Source organism: Onychostruthus taczanowskii, unplaced genomic scaffold, assembly GCF_017590055.1.
Source record: "Onychostruthus taczanowskii isolate IOZ18803 unplaced genomic scaffold, ASM1759005v1 scaffold25, whole genome shotgun sequence".
Taxonomy (NCBI): Eukaryota; Metazoa; Chordata; class Aves; order Passeriformes; family Passeridae; genus Onychostruthus; species Onychostruthus taczanowskii.
In genome coordinates, this window is record NW_024499796.1 from 2,749,438 (window position 1) to 2,761,724 (window position 12,287).

The 12,287-nt window shown below is 45.1% G+C and overlaps 1 protein-coding gene across 5 annotated transcripts in view; it reads right to left on the reverse strand.

Annotated features, from left to right (window-relative positions):
• TNC (tenascin C) overlaps positions 1-12,287 on the reverse strand; it is a 73,632-nt gene that overhangs the window by 25,978 nt on the left and 35,367 nt on the right. For 2 of the 5 annotated variants that reach the window (XM_041406906.1, XM_041406905.1), the window contains exons 11-12: positions 3,980-4,252; positions 1,769-2,041 (exon numbers count right to left, since the gene is read on the reverse strand). The exons of 2 other annotated variants lie outside the window; for them this stretch is intronic. In XM_041406906.1, coding sequence (XP_041262840.1) covers positions 1,769-2,041; positions 3,980-4,252 — 546 coding nt within the window. The remainder of the gene's footprint in view (positions 1-1,768; positions 2,042-3,979; positions 4,253-12,287) is intronic. One more of the 5 variants, XM_041406907.1, reaches the window with a different exon arrangement.

Consider the following 12,287-nt stretch of genomic DNA (forward strand, 5'->3'; position numbering starts at 1 on the left):
TGAGGGTGGGATGAACAACTTCATTCAAGATCAAGTGCAAAGATGCTGAGTGAAACACATCAACCATCTGGAGCAAGGCAATTATATATACACTGAACTTGCAGAGAGATGTGTATATATAAGGAAACCATCATGGTTTACTACTGCCTCTCTTAATGCTGGGGGCACTTTTTCAGCCTTTTCCATTGCCACAGATCTTTTTCCAAGCCCTCTCAGTGCATTTCAGCCTCCCCTCATGGTTGGAAGGATCCATACTATAATTCCCCAAGGGAATGATGGTGAGTTGGAGCCACATTTTAGAGCAGTTTGGTGGACAGCAAGAGAAAGGAGAATAAAAAGCAAACCTGGAAGGTGAAACAGTGAAATACCTGTAGTTGCCATGGCTGTCAAGGTCTGCCCACCTTGCCCATCAATTACCCCATGGAGCTGGACTGTGTAATTAGTGGCAGCTTTGAGGTTGTTCACCACAGAGTGCCGGGAGTCCCCTGGCACTGTGAGCACCAGGGAGTCCAAGGGGAAGTCAGAGTTCCTGACTTCCAGAATAAAGTGATCAAAGGCCTTGTCCTGTGCCTCCCAGGTGAGTGACAGGCTGTCTGAGGTAGCATTTGATACACTGAGTTTGCTAAGGAGAAGTTCCTTTACTACAGGAAGAAAAACAAATGGAAACATATCACAGTTATTAAAAGCCAAAGCAATAAAATAAATTAATAGAGAAGTTTGAATTCACATGACCACGGGACACAAGGGTCACCCAGCCTTGTGTTTCCCTATGTTTCCCATACCCCTGCTGCCACCCTGACTGTGCCACTCATCATCAGATGAGGATATTTGCAGTCTGCTGCTGCTGGAAATTGATATTATATTATCTGATAGCTGAGATTTGATATTTTGCTTTCACTGACCACATTACTCATTCCTATGACAAATCACTACGGCAACTTTTCCTAGAGGGGCAAAATTTGTGGAGGTGTTTAACAATCATAACATGAGCCATTATCTGCCTACAATAACAATGTTCTGTTTCTGTAGTCCAGTCCTCACTTTCCACGCTCATCCTGAACATTTGACTTCCCTGTCTTTTCTAGGAGAGCTGTCAACTGTAAAACCTTGAAATGTTCAACGTGCCAACAACTCAGTGCCTGCCTATTCCCTTCTCTGACATCAACTTAAATGGACTTTCAACATGCCAACAACTCAGTGCCTGCCTATTCCCTTCTCTGACATCAACTTAAATGGATTTTTCAATCTCTCACCCAAAACAACCTGAATAATTGAAGCTGAATTCAAGCAGTGAATGTGCCTTGCAGGATTGTGCTCGCACAGACTGAAACATGCCTGACATCTTTTGGGAGAATCAGGGTAAATCTGTGTCTAGAAATCAGCTTTTCTGAGAGAAGCTGTGTCCTGTCTGAGCTGTGGGACAGATGCACACACAGGTTGAAAGGTGAACATTAGGAATCATCTCCCACTTGGTTCTTGGGATATTTGCTTTGCTTCTCTTCTGCCTGAGAGGCTGCCTCAACCTTGATGTCTAGACTCATTGTGTGAATGAAATCCCAGCACGATGGGATTGCCTGACTTTTCTGGATGGGATGGTGGCTCAGCATTCCCAGCTCACAATGTCCCCGGCTGGTCTTCCTCGGAAGGCGTAGAGGCAGAGGGTTGGGAAATGGGTGGGCTGTGGGGTAGCTGAGGGCAGGGAAGGGGGCACAACCTGCAAGGAAAAGTTCAAAAAAGCAGAGTTAGCACTGAGGTAGGTTTGGTGTACCTGTGGTAGCTGCAGCACTGATTGCCTGTGTGCGGAACCCGTGAGAGATCCCGGAGAGGTAGACAATGAAATCAGTGCTGGGAGAAAGCCCTGAGATATGAGCAGTCCTTGCGTTGCCTGAGAAGTTGAACTCCATGGGCTCCAGCAACCTGTTAGAATCAATAATTTCAATGGTAAAGACGTCGAAGTCCCCGTTGGAGGCTGTCCAGGAGATGTTGAAGCTTTCGGGGGTAATGTCGGAAACCATTAGCTCAGCAACGCCGGGCTGCTCTCCTGGGGAGGGAAACAACACCCGTCAGAAGGGCCCCGACCTCCTCCTGCTCTCAAAGGCTCCTCTCTGCCATGCTGGCAGCACTGCGAGCTGGGGAAGGGCTGTGAGTAAAAGCTTGCTACGAGCAGACAGGTACCAAGGGGAGGAAATCAAATGAAAGCATTGCAAAATGTTAGATAAGGGAAAAAAAAATTAAAATAACATTTAAGACTATGGTTATTTCCCTTTCCCTGTGGGAGCAGCCATGTCTTTGAGGTCTGAGCGTGAAAGCAGATGCAAAAAGACTGTCTAGAATGCCCCTGAGGCATTTGGAAAAGACAGCTTCCAGTTTTAGGAGAAGCTAAAACCAAAGCTGTTACAAAGGAAAATCTTGTGTTTTGTTTACTCTTCTACTTTCCCTTTCAGCTTAAGCCTGTGCAAGCTGGCTTGTAATTTTGGAGCTGGAGCCAAAATGCAAAACAGAGAGAGATGCCTTGGGGTTTTTTTCTCTCTGCAGACATCCCCGTAGCGTTACAGGAAGGTTCAGATATTTTTTAACAATTGGAAGTCCCCAGAAGGGAAGATTTTGAAAAGCCGGGTGCTGAGCTTGACCCATAAAGGGAAAGGAAAACCTCAGCAGGGCATTTTCTGCTGTTTTCACGAGGGTTAAGGAAGGGAGCACATTGCATATTTAGGCAGGACACCCATGATGAGTTTCCTGCTTTGTCTCTTTGTCCAGTACATTGATCTGGTCTCCACAGGCATCTGCTCCCAGCTCCTGGTGAGGACTCTCAAAGCTCAGCACTTTCCTGGGACACAGCACAGCCATTCCTGCCCAAGCCAGGCTGCTCTAAGCACTACAGAAACAAGCAAGCTCTGCTGCTCTTCATGCTGTAATTCCAATTAGTTCTCACAGGTGCTTTCATCCCTGTCTGGGCTGGGTACCATGTGCTTGGGGGAGCCTGGCACGAGCCTGCTCTGGCTATCTCACAGAGACAGGACATTGCAAAGGGCTGCAGGGGAGCCCAGAGGCAGCAGAAATTGTCTACAAGAGATTATCTGAAGGAAAGGCCACTGGTGCCCCTTTAATGCCAATTAATTCACACTGCTCATTACAGTTATCATAACACCTGGGAGGATCAGAGAGCCACACAGCAGAGATGTAAATACACATTTATCTCTCATGGTCAAAGCCTATGATAAGCTCTTATTTCAAACTGTTGCCTTTCATATGATGAGCCAAAAAATTATTTTGGGGCTCTTGATGAGCTTCATGCAAGCTTCTGATGGCACAGATCTCCACTTCCTCCTTTCAGGCCAGTTCTATGCCAGGGTAGTTCTACTGAATTTAATTTTTTGCATTATATCTTTGTCAGGCCAGACTGTTTCATGATCTTATATGGCTTAATAAATTTTATTAGTCTTATTAGGAATTAATTTGTGTCCTTTCCTATATGAGAACATATGGAAGGTGTTCTTCTTTGCCCTGAGTCAGGTGCACACAACTTTACTGAGTCTGAATTCACACAGAAGATACTGCAGAATTTCAGAGGCAGCTTCTGAAGGGTAAAAACTGAACACACTCTCAGACTTTGATTATCTGGGCTGATAGAGGAATGATTTTTATAACTTTACCAGGCAACCTGGCCTTCCCTAAGCAGGTACAACATCCAGCTGGGTTTTGCTGTTAGTGTCAGCCAGGTAAGTGAGGAAGGGGAACAAAAAAGCTGTTTTGAGGTGGGTGGGGGAAAGCAGGGAGGGAAGGGCTGCACCGGGGCACTGAAGCTCTGGCTGGGAAGCCTGACCATGAGGCATTTCCATGCCAGAGGTGTTCAGCGAGGCTTTAAGGAGCTCAGGGCACCCCATGCAAGGCTGTCCCAGCGAGCAGGACTTGCCCAGCACTTGTAGGAGCTCGGGCTCACACCTCTGTCAGAAAGAACATGGCGCTGCAGAAAAGGTACCTGTGGTGGTCTCAAGAGAAAGGGGCTTGCTCCTGTAGCCCCGAGTGAGCCCCTGAAGGGTGATGGTGTAAGAAGTGTTGGCCTTGAGGCCGGTGACATTCACAGAGCTCAGTGTCCCCGGGACTGTGACATTGCGGCTGGGCTCGGGGCTGCCAGCCTCCTGCACCTGCAGGACAAAGCTCTCATAGGCCCCGTCTGCGGCTGTCCAGGTGAGCTGGAAACCATCCCAGCCAGGCTCTGACACTGAGAACTTCCCCAGCTCAGGTTCCTCCTCTGGATAAGGACAGAGAGGCAATCAGTTACTTGGGTTGCAGAGTGGTGCTGATGTCAGATTATTTAATGAGGTTCTGTGTTAATGAATTTCACATTGAATCAGGGCCACAGAGATGGCCCCCCCTTCCCCCTACATTTACATTATCAGCTGCCTCAGATAACTTCAATAAAGTCTCTTTGGAGACATGGCAAAACAAAACAGTGAGCAAAGAATTGTAATAGTTAATAAATATTGAGAGGCTGCCCACAGAATGCAGCTCATAGAGAATCTTACAGCTGTAAGTGCTTTATCAACATTAATTAAACTCCCTATGAGATAAGTAGGTATTACTATGATAACTTTACTCAGTGTGATACACTGAGTTGTGAAACAACTTCACTTCAGTGCCATTCTGAAGTAACTGTGTTGTAAGGGTAGGAAAGGGTATGGTTTAGAGTAGCTGGGATTCGGATATTTTTGCTTTTAATTGCATCCACGTGAAGGATGCTGCTTATGCTTCCAAACTATTTCTAATGCAAAACAATAAAGGAGAGGAAAATGCCTCCATGTCTGCATGTCTTCAATGGATTTGTCCTCTTTTAGCTCATTATTCTACCCACAAAACCTTTCTGAGGGTGGAGACAGGACTTTCAGAGTTGCTGATATTAATCTAAAATCAAAGTGTTCATTCACAGAAATTAACATTCTTGCAAACCCCCACAGGGGTGGCCAAGGAAGCTGGGAGCCAGCAGAGGTAACAGCTGCTGTTAAATCTGAAAGTTGAGGTCATTTGTTCAGCAAGAATGGAAAGTTCTTTGTTACAAAGGAGATGCAACTGATTCCTTAACATTAACAGCCAGAGGTGAAAATGAGAGAGCACTGCCTGGTTTTTCTATCTGGAAACTCCTCTGTACTCTATCACTGACCTGTGGCCTCTGCTGATTTTCTAGCACCCTTCTGATTTATTTGAATTGCTGACACATAAGTGTTACAGTAAGAACTGAGTGTCTCTGAATAATCCATTCTTCTCATGACTGAGAATTCATAAGAGATGCTGCATGAAGGGAAATGGATCTGATTTGTCAATTGTAAACTTCAACTTTATGCATATAGTAATACAGCAGTTAAGGGGGCCCTGGAATAAATGAAATTTAGGCTCAGCTGCATCACTCATATGGAGTTTCTGCCTGTAAAACCAGAGTGATTATTGCATGACTGCTCAAAGCCTTAGGCAGGCAGCCAGGGCTGGATTTTCAGTGGTTGAGCACTCATAGATCATAACAATCTTCAGTAAAATTCATTAACAAATCAGTAAATTGCTACTATTCAGGAACAGAAGTTCTGTTGAGCTTTTCCCATCCTGTTAGAAGGAAAGAGATTGTTTATGACATGATGGCGATGTGCAACAACAATAAAAGAAATGCATTAATCCAAAGCTGTCTTCCCTTATCAGGAACAGAAAGGAAACTCATTGAGGTAAAATATGAATTCTGTCAAAATAGGACTGTTGTCTGGAAAAGAGAAAGCAGGACAGAAAGGGAACTGGTTGTATAGAGATCACAATCTGTTGGCAGCAACAGAAACAAATAAAACAAATACATTTCCTTAAAATGAAAGTGAAACTAAAGTTATAGTGAAGTTAATTCTTTAAAATAGAAGCTTGGTTATAATAAGTAATGCAGGAACCATCACAGGTTGAAAGCAATTCTGATTTCTCTGAAAATGCTCAGTTTCATTCTCCTCCACGATGCAGAGCCCCTTTTCCTGCCATTTGTTGCTCATGCATGTTTGACAGAAAAGCAAACAACCCTTTCATGCTCTCCAGGGATCAAGGGGTTCTCCTGTGGAATCATGCACCAAACAGGATTGCTGGGGAGCTCCAAAATCCTCAGCCATCCAGCATCCAACACAGATGACCAAGCAAGCACAGTGTCATAGTAAAGATCAAGGGATGATCTTTCTTATTAAAAAACCCAAAAACAAAACAATAATCAGAGAGAACAAACCACGGAGAGGTGAAGCTGTTCTGGCTCTGTGAAATAATCTTTGTGCCACTTCATAAATAGTTTACCTCGTGTTGGGAATTTGGTTTTGAGGGATGGACAAGTACAGTCCTTAGTCTCCAGATCTGAGCTCACACCCTTGTGCTTTGGTCATGACTGAACTCAGCCCTGTCGCCTCATGAAATTCATGGGGTAAGAGGTGGCCGTTTTTAGAAAGGTCTCACAATCTTTTTTTCTCTCTGACATCATCACTTCCATGCCAAACTCTTCCTGTGTTCAAGCACAATCCAGACAAGCATGTGGAGCATATCTCCATTTCCACATCCCTTATCAGCAGCAGATGCATCAACGTCTCTCTTTGCATGCAATTTAAAAGAGAGATTTGATGCTGCATCACCTTCAGAACTGCATGGGGCATTGTCCATGCTGCAGCATCCCAGGCTCTCATTCCATAGCTGTAAGAGTTTCTTCCCATGCAAAAGTTAGAATAAACCAGCCAAGAGGAAAAGCATCACTCACAAAGCCTACAATCCATACCAAAGCCACATGGAAATGAAGTTCTGGATTTTGAAGCAGAAAAGGAACACGCGGCTGTGAATCCATGGGAAGCACCTGTAGCAGCTAGTGCTTCCAGGGAGGTTAATCTGGAATTGTGTGCCAGCTGGGAGACTGGGAATTTCTGTTGTCAAAGACTTCCCAGCAGAAATATTTCCTGTGTTCTGTTTAAAATGGACAGGCCTTTCAGAGTGATAGGGAACTGATCAAATACCTCATCCTGTGCTGCCCAGGACAGGGTGGAGCTACTGGAAGCCCTGGGGGTTGTGTTAAGGTTGTGAAGAGCCCCAGTGGCTTCTGAGCTGTGTGAGTGAAGGGGGAATAACAGCAGAGCAGGAGGCTCAGGGCTGGGGGATGTTAAATAACTGAGCTGGGGAGGTGCAGGGCTGGGAGGATCAAATGGTGTTTCACTGATTGATTCTCCATGTGTGCTGGCCAGAAGTGCTAAAAAGTGCTAAAATTTCCTGATAATAACCCCCCAAACAACAGCTAAGACCTGCTCCAGCATTCTGTGGGCTGTGCATTGGGGGCTCTGAAAGCAAAGCAAACAGAGGAGTTCTGGTTTTGGAGGCTGAATCCAGGCCTCGAGCAAAAGGAGCAGCAGCACTCACAGCCTGGTTCCCACAGAGCCACCCTGAGCAGCAGATCCAGAGCAACAACCAGCAAAACAGAGATGAGCTGGAATGCTTCCAGCCGGGAGCTGGCACATCCTCAGCCGATGGAAATCAGTTCTCTTTGATTACTTCCAAAGAACTTTGCTCATTTACATCACATTGGAGCCCTGAGTATCCAAACATGCCCTTTGTCTTTCCTACACCCATCAGTGAATACTCCTGATACAAACCATGAAGGGAATTCATGCAAAAAATCACAAACACATCCAAACCCAGGCTGAGAAATCACAGCAGAAACATGCTAAGGCTCCACACATCCTACCAAAAACAGGCTTGGAGGAGTTATCCATTGTGATACATGCAGAAGAAAGTGGAGGGGACGCACATTCTTGCCTAAAAACTAGGATAGAAAGAACTTGAAAGATATTTCTTCTAGAAGATCCAGGAATGGAAAGGGGAGAGCCCTGGCTTTCAACATGCTGAATGATCTGTGGATATATCCTGTAGAACAGTCAGATTCTGGAAATCTGAGAGCTGTGGAGGTCACAAACAAAGTGTTTCTGATGCCAGCCACAAGGCACCAGGCAGAGGATTTCTCTGACATGCAGAATTATCTCCTCATTAGTGGGAAGCCACATCATTTCACACCTCGGTGACTTCCTCGCTTTCATGCTCCACTTGCATTCAATAAGAGAGAGCAAGTCATCTAGCACCATCCATCAGCTCAGCACAAAAATCTACTCAGGATTCATTACATGTCTCCAAATTCACACATCCATCACAAAGAAATACATTTTCAGAGGAGCAAAATCAATTAGAAATTTTTCAAATAGATGCAGAAATGTTATCTTGTAACTATGCTCTCAGGTAACTACAGGTGTGAAAACATTGTTTTCTGCTCACCTCTGGGAAGGAGAGAAGCCTGTAAGGCAAAGACTGATTTATATTTATATATAATATGAATATTAATATTTACATATGTCATTGATATTCTTGATTTAAGTAAGAACTGCTCTTAAATCTCCCTAGACATGACCTGAACAGGCTCTACCTGTGCTACAACCTGGAGATAAGCATGTTTCCATCACACCAGCACAGCTACAATGCTCACCACTGCCATCATCCCCTCTTTCTCAGTAAACCACTGTCAGAACTGTTATCTGCCTGCTCCAGGGCTGCTCGTGGAACAAAGCAGGAAGGTTTGGAACCATTCTGCAGCTCCCAGCTGCTTGTGCATCAGCAGGTGCCAAGCAGGTCTTTCCTATTCTGGGAACAGGCAAAAAATTGCTGCATCAAGAATACTGGTACTTGTTTAGTCTTAAAAGTTGTTCATTTAACAGGCACAGAGGTGGCTGGGCTTTGCTGGGCTGGGCTTTGCTGGGAGGGTTTCTGCTGAAGACAAGAGTGGGCAGCCCAGTGGGGAGGAGAGGGCAGCTGTGCATCCCACGGGGACATTACCCCTGGGAAACAGAACCCTGAGCTGGAAACTGAAGATAAAACCTTCCAAAATACAATAGGCAACATAAAATTAGAGTGGTATTACATTCCTGATGTACTGAGGGTGTGTGAGAGAACCCTGTGTAAGATCAGTCAAAACTGGCCTCTCATTTTCCCTCATTTTCCCTCATTTTTCCTCATTTTCCCTGACCACCCCACATTTCTCCCACATCCCTGCCTGTTCTAGCACAGCCACACAAGTATTTGGTGACTCCAATCTGGATAGAAAATGCAGCAGCAGTATTATAAAAAACCCGAGGGACCAACCATCTGTGTAAGATTTGAATCCAGAATTTTGCTGGATTCACAGGTGGATTTATTTTATTGTGCCACCTTTGACAGCTACATGGAGTTTGCCATGTACATGTTCTCCCATGGAACATAGGAAATGTAATTCTGAATATTGCCTTGGACTTAATGACTCCACAAATGAATTTGTGGGTGAGAAAGAATGGTTTTCCTCTACACAGGTATAAACACTCATATATCTCACATTAAATTCATGTGTATCAGGGGAATATGTGGCTTTGTGTACAAACAAACAGGAGAAGGACAAATGAAAATTATATCAATACATGGAAAATACTCTGATACCACAGAAATATCAGTGTTCTTTGTTTAGCAGGCAGAATGTTGCAACAGATAATGGAAAATCTGGAAAACAATCAAACTGTAGAATAACAAGAGTGGTGGAGCTCAAACACTTGATTTAACAATGAAGGCAGAAAAAGCAGAGAGCTCTGGGAGCTTTAGGTGGGTGGGTGACAGCCAGAGAGTGATTCACAGTGGTGAGATGAATGAACAGAGATAAAGGCTGAAAAGGGAAACTGGATGGATAACAAACATACACTCTTCCCAGGCTGGAATACTTCTTACTGTCAGCTTAGGAAATAGCTCAATATCTCTTGGTAAAACCTCCAGGCTGAGCCTGGCCTGAATATGTCTGTGGAGTGGTGTTGGCCTTTTGAGGAATTCCACTGGAATGTTTCTCTGGTGGTTTTACTAAAAAGGATACTTGCGACATTTCCCCAACTCCTTGGGATAGAGCAAGAAGTATTCTGTATTACTTCTTGCTTCTGAATCTGGGATTTTCAATTATTCCCCAAGAGGGGCTCTCAGCCACTTTCCCAATCTTTTGTGAGACATGATGACTCAGCAAGGTTTTCTTTTCAGTCCCCTTTGGCTAAAGCTCTTTCCCCTCTCTTAATCAGCTGATTGAACTGGGTTTGGAGTGCCTGTGAACCTCTGAATTTCATGAAGAAACCACTGCAGCACATCATAAGCCAGAAATACTCCAGAAATGGAGTAGCTGCCTCTAAAAACCCTCATCTTGAACTCAGGCTCCAGGTGCTCTCAGAGCAGGAGTCAGCTGAACAAATGGACAATCTTCCCTGGCAGATTTAGTTTCCCAGTGCTCAGCACTGCGCTTTCCCATGGAACTGGCTCACCTAATCATTCTTGCTAATGTTTCTTTGTATAAAAAAGGGTGGCGCAATCTGAGCCTTGGAGAAGCCAGGAGAGGAAGAGGGCCTGACGCACACCATGGACAAGGGCCTTTGGTAAACAGCATAAATCTTGTGAAAAACATTCAGCAGGATGGAAAAGTCACTTCTCCAAGCCATGCTCTGCTGTACAAGCTCACTTCCAGAGGCAGGACAGTATCACATCCACGATTCATCAACAGTTGCTGCACAATCTGGATCCTTCAGCAGAGGAATTTGAGCTTGGCTCTTGGTTTCTCTAATGCTCACTCATTTATCTCCCCAGGCCTCTCATGGCTGATGGATTGCCATCCATCCTGCTCCAGGCCCCACATTGTGCTCTGCAGGCAGGGCTCCAGAGGCAGAGCAGAGAGAACAAAGCTGCAGCCTGAGTGCTGGGCTGCTCAGAGCTGGGGACGTGCTCACCCTACAGATGAGCTGCTCATCTGCTGGGACATGCTCAAGGCCAGGTCCCTCCAAGGAGCACAATAGCTCCTTTTCTTTAATTTCTGAGTCAAACCTTTGACACCTTCATTGATAAAAGAAAGGAGATTCCTGTTGGACCCATAGCTTCCAGAGGAGCAGAGTACTGCTCTCCAGCCCATCCACACACCTTGGTTTATAGGAAGTGGTTTGGAAGCTGTCAGTCCCAACTCCTAGGGATTCTCTGGGCAGGAAGAGCTCTGTCATGGAAGTGGAGACACTTCCATGACTCCAGCAGAAAACTGCTGTGAGTTCCTGTATTCACACACCACAAGACACTAAGGCTGTGTGGTCTGTTCCCCTCAGGACCACAAAGTCCCTCATAGAATTCTCCTGCATTCCTGAAGCCTCTGGAGCAAAAAAAACCTCATTTCAGGGAGCTCCTCTGGGTCAGGACTCAATGCTTACATTAGGGTTAACTACATGGAGCTACAAGAGACAAACAAGCAAATGGAAATGTGAAATATTCAGTCTTTCCTTTTCATCAAAATGTAGCAAACTTCACTCTGTAATCTTTGCCATCTCTTGAGTGCAGGATCAGGGATATCATTAAAAAAGACTCTGTCACTTGAGCTGCACTTCATCCCTGTGCAGAGACAGAAGCAACAGTGGCTTCCATCCTGTGTTATGGAAGATTTTGTGATGAGTCCTTTATTAGAGGTTCACAAGTTCTGAATGTTTCAGCTTGCCTCCACAAGAGAGGGCAAAACAAGATTGTTTGGCTTTAGCCTGAGGACCTGGGACCTCCCAAGTGCTGGAACATGGATAAAGAGGAGTGTCTTGAGGGTAGATGGAAAAGCAAAGTTTTGGAAGAGACCACTTGTCTTGTACCGCCCAGGCTTCCAGAGAATTTCTGCTCCCTGTGCTCTGTGTTTGGATTTGTCCATTCCTATGCAGGAGAAAGGTCACAGAGCCAGGTTATGTCAACTGCTGCTCCCAGGAGCCCACTGCAGAGCCCTCTTTGTTTACTGGTGCTCTGAGTAAAGACATAAAACAAATACAGCAGCCAGATGAAGGTATTTTTAAAGAGAAAAAAAAAAAAAAAAAAAAAAAAAAAAAGGCAAACCAGGAAAAAGAAGCCACCTTATGAAGCTTTGGAAGCTGGTGCTGGAAAGACCAGGCTGTGAGATTCCACAGCACATTGTTTCTACCTCTTCACCATCTCTGCACACTTCCTTGAAACCTCTCAGTCTTCCAAGAGAGAAAGCTGGAAAATGGAAGCCTGCTCACTCCTGCCACACAAACCTACAGCTTCCTTTTTTCTGTATGTGCCTCAAGGCTTCCCAGTTTTTCCCTGCACTGGACACAGGCCTGACTTGGGCCTCAAACAACTCATTCAGGACTGGTGGTTTCCAGACCATGTAACTCTGATGGATTGCTTTCTCTATAAAGCATTCAGAGGTTGTGCTGGTGTGAGCACTG